The following is a 19754-nucleotide window of genomic DNA, read 5'->3' as shown; positions in this document are numbered from 1 at the left end:
CTGCACTTCGGGCACAACAACCCCATGCAACGCTACAGGCTTGGGGAAGAGTGGCTGGAAAGCTGCCTGGCCGAAAAGGACCTGGGGGTGTTGGTCGACAGCCGGCTGAACATGAGCAGCAGTGTGCCGAGGTGGCCAATAAGGCCAACAGCATCCTGGCTTGTATCAGGAATAGTGTGGCCAGCAGGAGCAGGGAGGTGACTGTTCCCCTGTACTCGGCGCTGGTGAGGCTGCACCTGGAATACTGTGTCCAGTTTTGGGCCCCTCAATACAAGACAGACATTGAGGTGCTGGAGCGTGTCCAGGGAAGGGCAACGAAGCTGGTGAAGGGTCTGGAGCACAGGCCTTATGAGGAGCGGCTGAGGGAACTGGGGTTGTTTAGCCTGGAGAAGAGGAGGCTGAGGGGAGACCTTATTGCTCTGTACAACTCCCTGAAAGGAGGTTGTAGTGAGGTGGGTGTTGGTCTCTTCTCCCAAGTAGTTAGTGATAGGACGAGAGGAAATGGGCTCAAGCTGTGCCAAGGGAGGTTTAGGTTGGAAATTAGGAAAAATTTCTTCATGGAAAGGGTAGTCAAGCATTGGAACAGGCTGCCCAGAGAGGTGGTGGAGTCACCATCCCTGGAAGCGTTCAAAAAACGGGTAGACGTGGCAGTTCGGGACATGGTTTAGTCTAGTCTACCCTTGATTGGTTTAGTGTGGACTTGGTAGTGTAGGTTAATGGTTGGACTGGATGATCTTAAAGGTCTTTTCCAACCTAAATGATTCTATGATTTAGAAACAAGTCTGTCACTATGGAAATCAATAATTCCAGACAAAAGGGGGCGGGACACACACACACCCCCAACAACCAAAAAAATCAATCTCCAAATAAACAACAACAAAAGCCATTACCACTACTTCTGGTCGAGGTCCTGTCTCCTCAACTCGTCTGCCACGACCACGACCACCTCGTGCTCCTCTTGATCCACGGCCAGGGCGAGGAAGACTCCCAAAATTAATATCGAGCTGAGATGTTATGTCATTCACCGGTCTTCGAAAGACATGAGAATCATCTTCAAAGTCTTCTTTTTGCAACTAAAAAGGAGATCTGGTTAAAGCCTATAGCTTCCATGTACAACCTTCTCCCCTCCCTTATACATATACACACGTGCACTTGTATTACAGACTAAGCAGCAGATAAATCAGGATGACATCCGGAACAGAAGACAGGCCTTAACTTGCACAGGGTTTTAACAGAGGCAAGGCAACTGTAGCTTCCCAGATGCCTGAGATAGTTCTTTGTTGGCTCAGAGAGTCCTGGCAACAAAGTCTTCAGTGTTATAGAGCTGGATACAGAAGATGTTTTTCAGAAATATCATCTATGAGGTTTTATAAGGCCCTAGAGAATCAGGCTTAAGCTACTTACTTCTACAGTTATCTTCAAGTAATGGTTAAAAGGCCATAGTAAAGCAAAGTATTTGGCTACTAACCAACCTATTAGTCTATTTGTCTGCAGCTATGAGATTACTGTTGTTTTAACTCTGTGTATTCCTAGTAGCTAGTGGATGTAAGACTATTTTCCATGATAATTTTAATGTGCACTGTAGTAATGATAACATATAAGTAAGCTTGTCCCATACAGTGATGAATCACTTATTTCATTCAGTGTCTAATACAGGGATTTGACCTGTCCATGTTATGCTGTTCCTGTACCTCCTATTCTATGCTCATTTTGACAAAGTCCCTTGATACTGCCAGCCAAGAAGCTTTACAGGCAAAAATAACAGAAACTTGCACACGCCCTGCACACACTTGCATACTGTCTTCAGAGCTTGTGAAAGGTATTCTCCCTACCCCTACGACCACCTCCCTCAGAGAAGGAAGAGGGGACTGTGACCACCAAAAGCCATGCTAAAAAGGACGCAGGCCTCTTCAGTATTAGTGCCTGTCCCTGGAAGTGCTCAATGACCTAAAGGGATTAAGGCTTAAAAAGCTGCAAGTTTTGATGTTAATATTATAACTAGACAAAGGATAATACATGTATTCTTACATGCATGCAGGCCTTAAGGATCAAAATTCCATCATGCTAGACTACATGTATATGCACGTACTTCTGTGACCCCCAAAATCTGAAACCTAAGTAAGCAAGACTGTGTCAAAAAAGCCTCCCTTTTTTCTAATCATATCAATAAACTGGAAGTTCTCCCTGAAATGTCAATCCCAGTAATATGGTGGAATAAAAGTTAGGGAAGGGGGCAGGGGGGGAGCACATTACTATAGAGCAAGCTCTCCAGAGTCACTTCTAAGAAGCAGGACCCTAAAACTGGAAAAAAAAAATCATGTTCCAAGTGCACAGTGAAAGCTGGGATCCAGCGCAGATGAGAAATAGGATACTTAGCATCCAGACTAACAGATGCCAAAACCCAAGTTTAATATATATATAAAAATACATATATATATTATATTTTTTTATATATATATTAAAAAAACCAGGACTCAAAGTTAGGATAAGAAATGTTTAGTAAACCAATTTTCTGTAGCAGCATTACCAGAGATCTACATAGGTGGCAACAGCAAGGACACAGATTTTACATTGCTAAGACTGAGCCATAAGGTAGAACAACTTCATATACTATGTATTTGCATACAAAATAGGGGTGATGATCTGAAAGAAGAAAATGAACAGACAGTAAGTTTAACGCAAGTTAAACACATGTAATTACACACATGTGATTACAGTAACAAAGCTTAGATACTGACTTCTAGTCTGTTCAGATTATACTAAAACTAGTAGAAAAAGAATAGAGATAGTTTCCTAACCCTGGGCATAAAGCAGAGTTTACAGAATTCCTGAGGCAATGCTTACATCATCGCTATATTTTGACTTGTGAATCACCACTGCTTTGGAAGGAACAGTGGATTCTGGCTTCCGGATGTTGAATTCAGGCTTTGGTCGATTCTGTTGCTGAAGATTTTTCCACTCATCTAACGTCATTTCTTGAACTACTTCTTCCATTGGCTCTCCTTCAGCAACTCTAAAGGTTTATAGTTGTAAAGTAAAAACCATTAGCTTGCAACATGCCAGGATGAACAAGAACACTAATCTCTAAAGTAAGGATACTAAATAAAACATTTGGAATGTTTCTCACCAAATTACTATTCTCAATTTCCCTTACTCCCCGCAGTAACTTGATGTGCCAGTTTTATATTAATGGAAGTTGGAAAATATACTATCTGACATTAGTCGTATGAACAAATGCTGTCTCCAGCCTCCTGTATTAAGTTCTGGTATTTATCCAGTCTCATCTTAAGTTCAAGCACTTCGGATTCTAGACAAAACCAGTCTGTCTTTTGATCTGGGATATTCTCAACCCTACTGTTTAATAGTGAATCTGCTCCTAGCAAATATAGCCAGAGTAAAAAAAGCATAACAAGCAGTTTTAAAACACCCCAGTTGCATGGTTTTATTGACTCATACTGCAGGATGACAACACAGGATGGATTCATGTTTCAGTGCAGCTTTCAGTCATCAAAGAAATGATGATCACACCATGGGATCTTCCAGGTAGTTATTAACATTTGCTTTGTTATTTTCACAAGATGCTTCTTTGATTGCTTTTGTCAGACGTAGTAGCACACAATGAGACAGTATTTATCACCTGGCAAAACCAGATTAATCCTAGTCTAATTTTAATTTGTTGCAAAGTGCAATAACGATGGTATGTTCAAGGAGAACATATGGAGTACGTTGAAGTCTGCCTTGCATTGTTTTTGAACTGTAAAGACATAAGTCCAAGGTTTTATGTATTCATAAGACAAGATACTTAAGACAAAACTAAAGATTCTTCTCCACTCATCACTGCCTGACTAATCTTCTGACACTTTTCTGATGCTGCCCAAGACTGACTTGCCCAGGACCAGCAGCTATTAGAGTACCCTACAGGTGCACCTTTTAGTGATATTTGCAGAAAGCTATTCCCTTACTAAGCAGCATCACACACATGGAGCACAACTCACTTCATCACCCTAATTGTTTGCTACAGAAACAAGTCAAATACCATGAAATACAGGAAAACCTGCACTTATTACTCCCAGACACTTGAGAAACCATTCCTCCCTTCTCCCACACAAAACTCTTACGCATTGCAATAGCAGTCAAAGTTGGTTAAGTACTTCCCAAACACTGATTTTTCCAGAAAACCCTTTCATTAGGTCCCTTCTGGTGGGAGAAACTATGGATTTGTTTTTCCTCACTCAATCACAGTTCCAAGTCTTCTTCTACCAAATGCTTATGATTTTTCCAATGTAAATATACAATTGATTAGATGCAAGTTGGAAATTTATTTTATCATGGAAAGATGCAGAGTCAAATGACAGTCAGAGAACTCTGCATCTTGTTTTTGAAGTTGTATAAGCACTCCATCAGAACACACATATTTGTTGAGAGCATTCTGTACATTTAGAACTAGCCTATATAGAAACAGGCCTGCTCCCTCTTCCTACTTGATCTTGCAGAGAACCATTCTATTTCTTGCCAGTCAAAATTACACAGTATTTTTCCTGAAGCACCCAGCATACAACAGGTAGAAGCAGAACTGAACAGTAAGGCAGCCCTTAATTTTGGTTCTAGGATGAACACAGTTTTAAATGCACTTTGCAGAAAAGGTAAATAAAAATACGGTACATAAAAAATATGCAAGGCCTGTACTATATGCCTACCCTCTGACATGCCTTCATGCCTTGTTATTGCGAAAATTCCATCAATCAGAAGTTAAAGGTTAAAAAACTGATAGCTGTTTGTAGTTCCATACTGATTAAGATGATCTAAAACACTATTAGAAGGTCTGTTAAAAAAAAAAATGGTTTACCGAGTTAGATAAAAAGGATACTGGTGAAAGATGCAGCTACTTCTGGAAAAACACTAACAGGTACTGTTCCATGTATAAGAGCATTAAGAACCAACTGCATGCCAAACATTTCAGTTTGTTATCCTCAAGAGTAAGAAACCAGATAATTTTTGATCAACTATCTGAAGCTTCCATTTTGGGAACAGGTGTTGGAAAAATAAGACTAGTTGCAAGCACCCAGAGGAAGAAAAACAAAAGAAAAAGTAAACTAATAAAAAGGGGCTCTATTAAATTGGTTTAATTTCTTCCTAAGCTACTACCTCAGGACAGAATCAGTAAATTGTGTATCTGAACTTCAGGAAGTCTTTTGTCCTCCTCTCCCATTAAGTTTTCACCACTTCAGGGAGACACTGTTTCAGTCCTTGGCGAGAGCTGTAGAAAGCTACAGAACTGGTGGCAACAAGTACTTGAGAAGTAACTATCAGTCTTTCAATTTGCAAAAGAAAAACAAGCATTTGAGTGCAGCTTTAAGGCCAGCTCTGTGCAGTTATCCACAGTGTAATGTATAATACATTAACTGCATTTTCTATAGCACAAAGCTTGCAAAACAAAAGGGCAATAGTGCAACTGTTCGAGAATACTGAAGGACTGACCAGTGGTATGAGATGCTAAAGAGACCAAGTGATTTGAAAGCAAACAACCAAAACAACCACCACCAGGAAGTCCAAAGGACAAGCAGAAATACGTACTCTCAGGCAAAAGGATCAGCCACCCAAACACAGAAAGAACCACTAGCAAGGCAGAAGCTCTAAGGGAGGAATCCCAAACTGTGCAAGAGTATTGCACGTAACCCAGTCAAGCTGAACTTTAAATCAACATCACTTGTTCCTTCAGCAACAATGTACTATTATAAGGAGACAAATCAACAGTTTTGTTTGGAACAGATGTCACTGCTGGTAGGATGGAACAAGGTCTCAACTGAGTAATGTCGTCTATGTGGGAGCAGGTAGAAAGTCCAGAATAGAATTGCAAGACAGATAGGAGTTCTCAAATACATGAGCTACATGGGAAGCCTTTAAAGAGATGCTGAGGAGGAAACATACTAACACTAAAAAAGAAAGAAAATTTTGCATATCCATGATGTTAAGTCAAGACACTCAGGAGAAAAAGAACCACATGCAATAGTTTCTATTTTCAAAGTATTGGAAAGACCATCAAGGGACATTGAAATCTCTATCAGCAGAGGGCATTAAAATCACCTAGACAGGTTATGAGAAGCAGCACAGGTATGGTTGGTCATGTCTTGGGTCAGCAAGGCTCCTTTCAGATCTAAATTTCTATGATTATAAGACAACATGAGGACATTTCACGACATGGTGACTTGACCTCTCAAAAAAGCAATCACAGGTATTACTTTGAAAAGTACACATCTATCAAAAGCAACCACTTGCTTGTTCTAAAGGAAATACTTGTGGATTTACACTGCAAATGTTTCTTTTTCAATGGCAAAGTACAGTTTGATTTTTACCATGAAGGACTGTTTCAACTGCTAGGTTATTAGCAGTAGAAATCTGTTCTAGCATGCCAAGACTCCCAAGGGGAAACACCTCCCATTAGTGAAGCACAGCAACAGGAACCTGCATATCACATTTTGGACAGAGACTCAATGGTAGCAGGCTATTTTGGGCACTAAGCCTGCATGGAAGTGCACTCTGTACATTACTTTCTACCTTCTAACCTTACCACTTTTAGTAACTGCTTGGTGTGCGTTTTCATTAATCAAGTTAATAAACATCTTGGCACACCAACAATCATACTTACAAAATACCACCAGACACCTAAGCATGGCCTCTGGATATGAACAAACTGAATTCACAATGCAAGTATATACCAAAACACCAAAGTTTTCAGTAATGGGAGCCTTCAGTAAAGGTTCCTACTGCTTCAGTGTTTTCAGTGGAAGACCATAACCCTCTAGCTATGCCTTGGTTACTGTGCATACCTTTCTTGCAGGAACTGCTCTATGTGAACATGTTAATACGCAGAAGAAATGCCAATGGAAAAGAATGGCATTCAGCTCAGTTGTTCGGCTGATTATTTTCATATCATTAAATATAATGATAGTGGGTCTTTTTCAGATGAGTTTTTGTATTATTCAGCTGCACAAACCAAATTTTTATTTAGCTTTTATAAAGAAATCAATGACATGAATCTTTCCTATTAAACATAATTTACAGGAGCATTACCACCAGTTATAGCAAAATTCAAAGTTAAACAAGGTAAGACCCAGTGACAACTGTACAAGTTAACGACAGAAGAAAAACACTGAACCAATTAGGAAGATCTGGTCTGTGGATAGCTTTATGTCACTAATAAAAAAAAAAAAACCCACAACAAAAAAACAACCAAACAAAAAAAACCAAGAGGGGTAAATAGCTCAGCAACCTTGAAGACAAATTTTGAAAACTTCCTATTAAATGATCAGAAGGATAGATAGCTCCACCAAAAAGGAAGAAAGTCCTGTGTGAAGAAATGGAAGAAAACCCCACAGAATAAATAGTGACTACTCAAACACCTTTGATAGGAATTGATTAGACTATGTGTTGTACTGAATAAAAAGAAAAATCTATTCATTTGAATTGCCAGTCAACACATTGTTACATTGTTCAGACTGTGAAGACAAGTTCAACAGAAGGCAGCTGTGAGGAAAGCTTACACTGCTGTACTACTTATATATTTTATACTTACTACTTGCAGCAAAAAAACCCACAACTATTAGCATGCAGTTTGGGATGCTATTAACAGAGATAGATATTGTTAATACACATAAGGAAATTTGAAGATAACAAAAGAAATAACTTGATTTAAATTATAGAAGTATTAAAGAAACTCTTGTTCTGCAATAGTTTGCAAATGGAAGCTCAAGAGCAGCAATACAGATAGAGTCCTGAAAGCAAGACTCCGTAAGTTACAGAAGCCCATAGAAGTCTTTCCACAGTTGCATTGAAATTAGCCAGTACCACACCAGAAAGCTATACAGTATCTCCACACAGACAGAGTGCTCCCAACTTCCGGGAATACCTTTTTTTTTTTTTTTTTCCTTTTAAATGGGAACAGTTACAACTGGAAAGAGAATGAGAAAAGAAACAAACCCATGTTTTCCATCTCTTCCTCAATACAAACTCCCAGCTGCAATAAAGCAGGAGAAAAGAAATTGATTTCTTGGAGTTGCTGCATTTAAGAGTCAAAATGAGAACAATCCTAGCCGTAGCTTAAGTGAACACACACTCCTACACCCTCAATATTGAGGCTGTAGCAAAAGGAGAAAGTAGCCTAGCTAGAATCTTTTGCTGGTGTACGCTACTTGCCAGAAGACAGCAACTCTCAGAGCAGGAACAACCTAGAGCATACAAGACCTTAAAATATATGCTGAAGCCTGAAAGCCATACCCCACCAGCTTTTGCTTTGAAATATTAAAACAAAAATAATTCCACCTTGTTAAGGTGTATGCCATATAACCATCCCTAATTACCTAGGCACTATTTGCATGATGTCTCCCCTTCTATTTTAAAATACATACAGTCACCAAGCTGACACTACCCTGAAATGTAAGTGCAATGAGGTATATGTAATTCATATTTTGCATACAGATTTGTGAGTCTTCAGGACAATATATTTACTGCACTGAAAAAGTGTACACGATGCAAAATTTTGTACTTGTATGTTACTTGCATTTTTTCATCTTACGGATTTCAGTGGACTATTCCTAAACAAAGCTTCTTTTAAAAACATGAAGAGGAGTAAAATCTCAAGAAAGGCACACAGTCTGACCAAATACCTAATGATCTCTGAGAAAGGGAAAAGAATTAAAGACAACTGGCAGATTCTGTCAAATGCCTTTGCCGCTACATATACTTCTCATACCTTACGCTCTACAAGGAACTGATGTCAGGACACATCTACAAAGAGCTTGAATTGGACTAGAAACAAATACAAGGCTGAAACAAGTAAAGGTACCAGTAGTGGACAAAAAAGGCTGAATAACTGTTCTCGTATTTAGCTAATACAGTGCATATTTGACAGTTTATCTGCACTACCCACCGGATTTAAGTTAGTCTAGAAGCAGTTTTCTGGAAATCCAATCATAGTCATTCAATTTCAGAGACAGGTTTCCTTACATATACACACCTCTATTTCAGAGACAGATTTCCTCACGTATACACACCTCTAGCTATATATTAAAACCTAGTTTAAAATTAAAGAATCAAAGCTGTATCAACTCAACTTCTTACAGGGTTATACAATGTGAACATATAAAACAGGTTTTGTAGTCTAGTCAACTTTATAAATGAACCAAGGCCACTAATGACTGGAGCTGCATCATTAAGTAAAAAAAGGCTTCATAGCAAGCTAATTTCTCTTCACAGCAGAAGAGAAGGCTGACATGAGGAGATATTCACCATACGCTACTTGATTATTCTTCGAAGTCTCTTCCTTGGACAAGATTATCCAGTTACTTTTTCTTAAGCCAGTGTTTATTTGCTGTGAAGTAAATTCTCACTGAACACTGATAAGAATGAAAGCCAGAAGACAAGGGGCAGATTTCTCTCTCAATTCCCTACTTCTAAGGCTCACCGCAAGACCATTTCCAGCAACTTTTTCAAGTTCTAGAGGCCCTTCATGAATAGATGACAACTGCATGGCGTTAGTGATTTATGAATACTGACTTAGAGAATTTTACCTTAGTGTGTTTTAATTGTGTTTGTATGACTGCATAGGCACCTTGAATACCTTTTTTTCATAGAGAACTCCAAAAAGCAGGGTAGTTTTTACAAACTAAATTATTTTTTACAAATTGAAAAGGTAACAGACACTACATAGCTCCTCCTTAAATTATCACCAAATCTTAGGAACATAAGCATCACTGGGCAATTAAATGCAATCTGCAGCTGTATAAACCAAGCTTTAGTCAGAATTAGAGATGCATTTTCTTGACTCACAAATATAGACAAAGCTTTTCTATTTTTAAATATGTGCACTAGCAAAACTTCATAGTTCACATTTCAAGTGTGCCTCCCAATACAAGTATATCAGTAACAGTCAATTGTTTTCTTTGCATTTAGAAAGAAAATGGTTTAGTCAGACTATACTTGTTCAGAGGCTCTCCTTCAGATGCCCCTGGCTGCTCAGCTGTTTCTGCAGTCTCTTCCATAGGAGCAGTCTGTTCCATCCCACTAAAACAGTAAAAACAAAAAAAACAAAAAAACAAAACACACAAAAACACAAAGTCTTGATGGGTCACATTGGAAAAAAAGCCTTGCAAATCAACACATCGCTTTTTTACAGAATTCCTTGGAAGGGAAAAAAATAGAGGAGAACAATTCTAGGATCATAAACAGAAAGTAGATCTACTAAGCTACTAGTTGAGTGACTAACAAAATGAGAAGTATTAGGAAAATCCAACTTCTATGTACCTTTAATCAAAAAAAGTGAAAATCATGCATGAAGACAAAATAATTCAGTCTTGAATACTAATACCAGTACTTTGATTACAGTATATCACTGATGTTTGGTTTACATTTTTGTTTCTTTTCAACTATTAAAATGGTAATATTCATACTCCACATTCGTATTTTCTGTAACATGGACATAGTTCACTGTCAAATGAGAGCAACAGCAGACTTACTTTCATTCCACTGGTAGGCATACATATTTAAAATTAACACCTTCTAGCTACGAGGCACCACTAAGCACAGTTAGGCACAGACATGCTTTTACAATTGTTTAGACAACGCCTATTTATTGTCACTTCTACCACATCCATCACATCACAAGAAAGCATTGATACCTTATGTTTATATCGTAAGTTCTGATGCTACTGAACTAAAAAAACTGAACTAGGGAGAATAAATATAAGGGATCTTGAATTTCTTGTACTTTATGAAGTTCCTGACATCATATAGAGCTAGTTTTGTGCTGTCAGCTCAGAACTATGTTAATCTAGATGATCCTTCATTTTGAAAAGCCGGAGTACCTAACCAATCTTTTACTTTTTGTATGAAATATTATAGATGAAATGGAAGTTAGTACAACCTTTCAGAAGAATTTGGAATGTTAAGCCCCAAAATTATTACCCATCAAGGCTTTATTTTTCAACCTTTTGGCCAGACTGCCTGAATCCACTAAGTTGTAAAATTTTATTTTAAAAACAATTTTGTGAATGAATGTGTATGTGCCCAAAGATGTTTGCTGTAAGTTCAATGCACTGCCTTTTCTCTGTCCTTTATCAGCCTTCAGTTAAAGAGTTCTAGATGTATACGAGAAAAGCTACTGGAAAGAATAGCATATTGCTAGGTGCAAAGAACAGACAAAAGCCGACATTTCCAGTGAGCTTTTTGCAAATCTGAACAGAAACCAGTAAGAGAAATATAGAATTGAAAATTCCCAATTTTTTTAATCTAACCGACCATTAATAAGCCATCACATTCTGTTGCTGATCTTCCTGTGCACTTTAAAATATGTTTCAGCGGTAGAGTCAGCTAAATATTACCTCCAGAGCCACACTGAACTGTACTACAGCTTTGCAATTTAGAAATGACACACAAAACTTGAGAAAAAGAGACCGGACTTTAAGCCCACTAACAGAATGTCAATCTTTTAATCAGCGTTTTGTAGCAATGCCATTAAATACCAGAGTCCCACTTACCTGACTACTGAGAAAAGCTGTAACTTATTTCAGTTAAAAGACAGCTTGGCCCCAGTCAAAACATTTTGGCAGTCTTAATTGAAGAAACATCACCATGACTTTGCTACAATTTAATCTCACCAACATGAAGAAGATGAGCTCAGAAAATTGTAAAACTACATTCATCACAACAATTAATAGAAAGCGAGGCTTATAGAACTCAAAATGGACATGAAATTGATGAACACAAAATGATGAGCTAAGGTGGGCCATGGAAAATGATGATCTATGGTGGGCACAAGTACATGTTGTACCTCATGTCATCTTTAACGGTTCCCCAGTTGCGAGCTCCACCTCCTCCTTTTTTGTCATCCGCCTTCAATGCTCTAGAGAGAAAGAAACAGGGTTCTGTGAGTTTAAGAGCTTTTTTTTTCCATCAGGACCTCAAACTAAAACCAGTATTGACTTTTTGCCAGCCAACTTGGATATAGAAGGGAACAGAATACTTAGGAGACACTACTGCAGTGCTGACTATTGTTTACTTGTACACCAAGTAAGAAGCAGCACACAGAACACTTACATTTTATCACTCCCACTTTGTCTTTCAAATTCCCGTTTTCCTCTTTGGTCAAAGCCATCAAAACTTCTATTTATTCCACCACCTCTTCCTCTACCTCGCATTCCACCTCTGCCTCCGCCACGACCTCTTAATGGCCTTTCACGGTCTAATCTTTCAATTGGTCTAGAAAGAAGATTTCTAGTTAGATTTTTGTTCCTACAGAACAGTTAACAAGGCAAAAAAAATTCATATGGTTGTATTTGTGCAGCTGTGAGACATCAGTATATGAGAGCTACTGTACAATTTTTAGAGTGCATCTTTACACAGCACAGTTGTATTAGTTTTGACATTAAAAATGGACATGAACTGAACTTCAGGGGGAATTATTACAGATAACAGGAATAGAAAGTTCAGCTGTTTATTGATAACACTGAAAACATTAGAGAAGATAAATAAAACACTATAAAACTGTCAAATCTTCAGGAAGTTTAGCAGGCAACAGCTTTACTGTCTAAACCCGGATTTATATGCAACTGCTAAAAATTTCAGGAAACTTGTTAAATACCGACTATTGTGATGTAGGAACAGCCATGCTCTTCAAGCATTAAAGGCTTAGGTGGAATTTTCAGGTACTTACAAAGAAGGCAAAATTGATATGCTTTCACTGTCCAAGCAGTAAGTAGTATGATAAAGGTTTAATTTCAGTTTGAACAGTAAAATTCATTAAACTTGGAGCTTGCACCACATGTTCTGCAACGCTTGGTACGCGAGCTCAGAAATGAACATTTATGTTGCAGACTAGGGGTTATGTTTTCACATCTTTACACTTTTCACTTTCACCGTATATTTCTAACATTTAACAAAATAACTCCAAATCAGTCTGCGAGGAAGCTGAAATTACAGCTCTGATGGGCATGAACTAAGTCGTCTTTCAACAAATCTACGTGCTAATAATGCAACCTTATGCCTTCAAGTCACATCTGGCTGCTAGATATGTTTTAAGAAGGTTAAGTCTTTCCCTTCCCACCCCTGCGCAGATCCTCCATGAGGCACCTTACTTGTCCCTGTGTGATACCTACCTTTCCACTGTGAATTCCACTTGTCTTTCTGTTTCATAGGAACGGTATTCCCGGAAAGACGGTCTCCATTCAGTTTTGTCTTGTTTCACCTCTGCTCCTCTGTTATTGAATCCTTGCTGTTCTCCCCGCTTAGGTGCTCGCTTCTGGCCTACATACACACATACAGATTACTAACAGTTTAATAATAACTGAAGTTACCAAACTACTGACTGAAATGAGTTGATTACACCTTGCAGTCTTCTGCTTTACCCTCTCCAATCCTAATTCCACCAAAATATTAAAAGCAGCTACAGTTAATGTTGCCAGACACTGTTTTAAAGACATCTACTTCCTTACCCTTCTGTATTGATGAACCTGCCTCAGGCAAAAATACTACGGGTGTTGACACAGCTCAGATATTTCCAGAAAAGACAGGCTAAAGAAAAATCTCGTTTTGCTCACAGTAAGTCACAGAAACAAATAACAAAAACCGTTTCTCTCATGTTCTCTCAAAGATCTTGCTAGTGTACTGCAGGACAAGGCATAGAAGTTTTAATGGAAGACATGAATTGCAAGATGGCTGCAGTAGCAATGAAGGGGGAGGAAAGAGGAGGACCATTAGTTGTTGATCATGAGGCAACACACCTCCTGCCAGATGAGCTGAATTTAGAAGTCTAAGCCTGCACCTGCACTTTAAGCTCATGGCTATGGCATCCAACAAGCAGAAAGAGGGTCACCTATTACTCTTCTATGGAGGAGAGGACCATTCGCCAACACTACAAGTCACTGAGTTTAAGTAGCAGAAACCCAAGCAGGAAGTATAAAGGCTCCAGCACCACTAACTGATTCTAGAATGTCAACATATTCCAAGATAAAATGTATTTAAGCTTTTTAGGGTTTTGTTTGGCCATTGTCAGGGTTAAGGAGAAGGAGGATAGGCAGGATGAATGCAGAGAAATTGTGTGTTATAAGAGAGAATAAACTGAGGTTATCCCCTCAACCTATATAGCTTATCTAGCATAAGATTAAAGTTCATTATGTGCTTCCTTCCCCATTTTTCCAAATTCTGTGCTCTATTTAGGATAAGGTTCTCCAGAAGCAAGCAAGCCTTTTGTCTGATAGGCCCTTATACTTACACTATTGGCTGAAGAAGCTGTTGGTTTGAGTCAATCAAGCAAGGAACTACAGAAAAACTGCTCTCAGACCAACAAAACCGAGCTATTCTTTCCACAAGAAGCACCTGTGCAATACTGAGCAAGTTACTAACTCAGGTTAGTGGACAAGTGACAGTCCTGGCTCTGTGCCTCTGTTGCTAGCACATGAAGAGAAAAAAGCCTATTCTGTCACAATATGAAGATACAAATTAATTCATAGCTCCATAGAAATGCCTGTATAAGAAGATCTCTGATCAAAGCTTAGGTGGCAAGCATGAAGTCTGTAACATCATCTTTAAAAAGAAAACGTCAAAGAACTAGCCACTTGCTGAATAAGGTAGAAGAGTGGTAAAGAAAGCTTTTTTTTTTTAAAAAAAAAAATAAGGACAGTCATATCTGCACACAGAAGACAGTTTTATTTGTGCTACAGAAGCAATCCTAGCTTTGGTTTTCTTTAAACTACAAACTACTTCACATAATATATTCCAGTAATTCTCTCTTCTCAAGATTTGGAGTTGCTTGATCCTTATAGCAGCAAGCATATTTGCATCCCAAAAATTACCATGTAATCTCTGGATAAAGAACAACTTTTGAAATCAGTTTCTGAGTAAGCTTTTCAAACCAGGATGCTTTAATAAAAAACAAAACTATAAACAATACAGAATTGCACATGCTGTTGTGAAACATGTCTGCTCTATGCACATCTCAACTACACCAGTGTTCCAAGTTGGAATCTTGCTGTGGAAAGAGTGACTACTCATTTCTGACCTCATTTTTACTTTGGAGCTGAATGTGCAGCTGCAATACAAGAGTGCATTTTCATTTATTGTTGAGCCTCTCACTGGCTATCAGAAACATCAGTCATTCTAAACAGAATAACTTAGCAAGAATGCAGTAGTCAGACACCACCTTCCCTATGTATTTAGTATTAACCTCAACTTCACCTTCAGATTCAAAGAGCTCCTTAGAACTCGTAAAGCAATGCCAAAAAAACGAAGATGCAAAAGTCATTTTAAAAAGATGGTCTCTGGTTCTGTTACCCAGTACCACTTAAGTACTTCAAAACAAGTTTTCTTGCCAGATATGCCACTATACTACACGTCACGAGCACTGACCGTGCTAGACAAAGCAATCAGCTCTGCCCCAATTTCAGTGCAAGGTTACTTCACTTTGATTCTAACAGGTGGCTATAATTACTGCAGATGGTTTTAAGATACGAGAAAGATTATTTGTGGCACTTACTACCCGTATAAAAATATTTTTAACTGGTTTGACAGACATGCAGCAGTGAATTAAAATGGTATGCATCAACTACACCTCTCTAATAAGCCGAGTCACCCTCAGGGCAGAAGCTTGTGACCTGCTTGTGAATCAGTTCAAATACCAGCACAACTTTCAGCTCTGCATATAAGGGCAAACTAAACTGGAGCTTGGCAGCAGTGATAGCATAAACTATCCAATTTTAATCCTCTGCCATATGTCTGTCCCAATGCAGACTCATTTTTATTTACGGAGCTGAAAGGCCACCTACCCTAGGGTTGGGGGCGGAGACAAATGGCAACATGACAAAAACAAAAACCCAAATGCAACTCCCCCCGCCCCCCCCCCAAAAAAATCACAAATAAAAAAAACCCAAGCCCAAAAACCTCCCTCCCCCACCCCAAAACCCCTGCCCAAAAAAACCATGTGAGAGGAATCTTGTGTAACGCTGCCGTAATAGCTTTCACTTAAAAAAAACTGGGCTACACTTTGAATACTCATTAACTACCTCTGCAAGTACACCTCAATTTTGTCTGCTTGTTTGCATATGTAGACTAGTATGCAGGTTTTCTTCAAAACCACAAAAAAAGCTCTGGAGTTTTGTGGATCATCTACCTGAGGTGTTACAAACATTGTGCTGAAAACTGAAGATAGCTCTTTCCCAGTTACCAAGTTTAGCTTCTTTTTGAGGTGGTTTTCCTGTGTCTTACTGTTTCACTGTAATCCGTATTCAGCTGAAGACACTGCCCACCGTTCCCCACTTCACCACTGGTTCCGCAGCGGGTTACTGCAGCAGCCCAGTCTGTCGGCTGAGTTGCCTGTCACTTTACTTTCTAAACTGAGGAATCAGAAAAGAAATCTGACACTTAAACTCTTTCAACAGGCCCAGCTTTTTTTTTCCTTTTCAGAAGCAACAGCTGAGCTATTATTAGAAAGACATCTGTAAATACTAAAATTACCAGGTACTAGAACTAGACATTGCTAAAGAAGAAAGCCCAGTTTTACGAGCCATTGTTAAAACTCTAAACCATCCAGAGCTAACCTACTTAATAGCTTTCACTTTCCCCACAATAATACTTTATTGTCAGTATTAGTTTTGTTTATACTGCAGCATTTAGATAGGCAAACTTTCTAGAAAAGTGTTTTTGATAAGCACGTATCACTGAACTTACAACTGGGAAAGCAGAAATTGTGTTTTTAAGACCTGCATTGCCTGGTTTCCCAGGCACTGGATATCTATGTGTAAACAGATGGATTTAAAACAAAGCAGCAAAATCCAGATGCCTTTGTAGTGGTGTTGCCTAGCTCTCACCAAGTTTCCCTATCCATATCATATGTCCTCAAACAAGTGGGACTTGTGCTCAGGAAGAGAGAGTTTTCTAGGTTTTGCGGGCTGTTCACTGGCCCCCACTGAGACAGTGTGCTCATATTTTTTTGTAATTTTTGATTTTAAGGGAAAAAAAAAGTTTTTTGTGCAGCAAACCTTGACTTTGGACAAGCACCACAAGGAGCCCAGCTTGCAACTGCTATCAGGGACTACAAGCTAGAGCAGAAACCTTGCTCTGTTTTCCCCCATTCCCTTATGTAAGAAGCATGGCAGGTGGGGGTGGCAGCTGGCATGCAATTCACGAGCTGAGGGAGGTTACTGCTTCATAGAGCACCAAAACCTTGTATTCTGACCTAAAATCCAGCTGACAATGCTGCATCATACTGTTTTATGAATTCTCACTAGCCTAAGACCAACTCATCTCACTAAAATAGGTGACACTCAAACCTAGTGAGACAATTCCATCAATACTCGATTTCCACAAAGGCAGCCTGAGATGAAGAAGCGCCAAACGGCGAGTTATTCCTATTTTGCCCAAGTAGCACACACAGGAACAGAGCAAAGGCAACCTGAGTGTAGTTTTGATTCAGCTAGGATGAGCACTGAGCAACCATAGTAGCCAGATGAAAGACCTGTATATCTTACAGCATGTATTTGAAGAAAGAAAGAAGCAACGACAAAATACTTTCCACCTGGCAATCTGCCCTTAGGGGATTTCTGAATCAAAGACTACAAGCATTGATTTATGGATGACAGACCCACAGATGGGCTGCCATGTCTTTACCCAGACTCCTGTGTGAATAGATACATGCTTTGATACACCATCACCCTACAGCAAGAAGTGCCACAGGTCAATTACAGTCTCTGTAGAAAAGCATTTTTTCCTCATTTCACAAAATCTGTGTTAAATTATATCCCTTTATTTCTGTAAAGTAAGAAACAATAAATATTCTTTGCTTTCTCCAACTCTCACCTGCAGTTCTCTATACGCTCTTTTTGTATCCTCAGATACCTCCTCTCAAAACAAAAACATTCATTTCAATTTCTCCCAATACCTAAATCAATCTGGAAGTTTCATCAAGCATGTCACTCTAGTGTGCTTTTTCTAGTTTTAACATCTTTGAGGTGACCAAAAGAGCAGACACACTTCAAGACATGGGAAGGCAAGATTCCTCCAAAGGCATAACGATTCCTTTTCTATTTTCCTTGCTACTGCTACCTCAGTAATTCCCAACACTGCTTCTCTCCTAGATGGCAACTGGAAAGAGACCTGCTGTTCTACTCTTAACAGTCCCAATGACTCCAAGCTCTCTTTGCTAAACTACAATAGTTTGAATTAGAAAAATCTTCCACGTTGCAATACAGCTTGCAACACTGCCCCCCACCTCGATCCATGTTCTCCCATATGTATTACTTTACACTTACCGATAGTAAATTTCCTCTGACACTTTATATCTCATTTACAGTGTGTAATTTGTGTCATTGCCCTGCAACTCTTCTTCTACAGGGCTAAATAACCTTGTACCAGCGAACTCTAGTTATTCACCCCTCTCACAGCTCTTTTAGCACAGACTTCCCACCCACCTACATACACACAAAATAAAAAATTTAAACTGTGCTTAAAATTTTTTATTTCAGACAAGTTTCAACTGCCTTGTAAATGTTAAAACAAAGCTAACAGCATCACAACCACTGGTCCTAAATTCAAATATCTTTTTCCACTTATTCCAAGAGACCCTTCTTTCCTCTGCTTTCAGCTTAACAGCTCATTTTTAAATGGAAAAATCTGAGCCTCAAGAAACTTCATCTCCTCTGAACTTCCATTAAATCTTAAGTACAAAACCAAAACAGGAATATTGCTCTGGCTGGTCTGGAATGAGGGCAAGTGGAGAAATTGTGCTATAATTCAAGGATCTCTGTCATTAATTATGTCTGCATTCAAAGAGACTACTTCATTACCATCTCAGTAACACAATAATACCTTGTCATGGTTTAGCCGCAGCCAGCAACTAAGCACCACGCAGCTGCTCGCTCACTCCCCCTACCCCGATGGGATGGGGGAGAGAATCAGAGGAGTAAGAGTGAGAAACACTCCTGGGTTGAGGTAAGAACAGTTTAATGATTGAAATAAAGTAAAATAATAATAATAACAACAATATGATAATAATAGTAATAATAATATACAAAGCAAGTGATGCACAATGCAATTGCTCACCACCCGCAGACCAATACCCAGACAGTTCCCGAGCAGCGATCGCTGCTCCCCGGTCAAACACCCCCTGCCCCAGTTTCTATACTGAGCATGATGTCCTATGGTATGGAATAGCCCTTTGGTCAGTTTGGATCAACTATTCTGGCTGTGCCCCCTCCCAGTTTCTCGTGCACCTGGCAGAGCATGGGAAGCTGAAAAGTCCTTGACTAGCATAAGCAGTACTCAACAACAAGGAAAAACATCAGCGTGTTATCAACATTCTTCTCCTACTAAATCCAAAACACAGCACTGTGCCTGCTACTAGGAAGAAAATAAACTCTATCCCAGACAAAACCAGGACATACCTACACATGGACAACTGATCTTCCTTTACAATAAAGCTGCATAACTGGAAATAGTAAAAGACAGTTCACACTCTCAGGAACTTATTTTGCTGTATTTCAGAGTATAGCAGATTTAAGACTGCACAAAGAGTCTTACTTCCTACCCTTTGCGTGTGTGTGTCCATGTGATTTTAATTCCAAACTTCAAGCAATTAATTTTGTGAACTAAAGCATGGCTAATTACACGATTTGCAGAATAATACCACAGTATCCCAAAACACAAAAAAAGGCTCCAGCTATTGCATGCAACACACCAAAGAAAGACAAATGGAGTTAGACTCTATTCTGTGG

At 39.0% G+C, this 19754-nt stretch overlaps 1 protein-coding gene across 1 annotated transcript in view; it reads right to left on the bottom strand.

Moving 5' to 3' along the window:
• HABP4 (hyaluronan binding protein 4) overlaps positions 1–19754 on the bottom strand; it is a 28080-nt gene that overhangs the window by 3415 nt on the left and 4911 nt on the right. Inside the window, exons 2-7 of the mRNA XM_075726895.1 lie at positions 13149–13296; positions 12091–12252; positions 11825–11896; positions 9976–10059; positions 2845–3013; positions 891–1073 (exon numbers count right to left, since the gene is read on the bottom strand). Of these exons, the coding sequence (XP_075583010.1) occupies positions 891–1073; positions 2845–3013; positions 9976–10059; positions 11825–11896; positions 12091–12252; positions 13149–13296 (818 nt within the window). The remainder of the gene's footprint in view (positions 1–890; positions 1074–2844; positions 3014–9975; positions 10060–11824; positions 11897–12090; positions 12253–13148; positions 13297–19754) is intronic.

The sequence above is a fragment of the Pelecanus crispus genome, chromosome Z, assembly GCF_030463565.1.
Source record: "Pelecanus crispus isolate bPelCri1 chromosome Z, bPelCri1.pri, whole genome shotgun sequence".
Classification (NCBI taxonomy): domain Eukaryota; kingdom Metazoa; phylum Chordata; class Aves; order Pelecaniformes; family Pelecanidae; genus Pelecanus; species Pelecanus crispus.
This window is presented reverse-complemented; position numbering and strand designations above follow the sequence as displayed.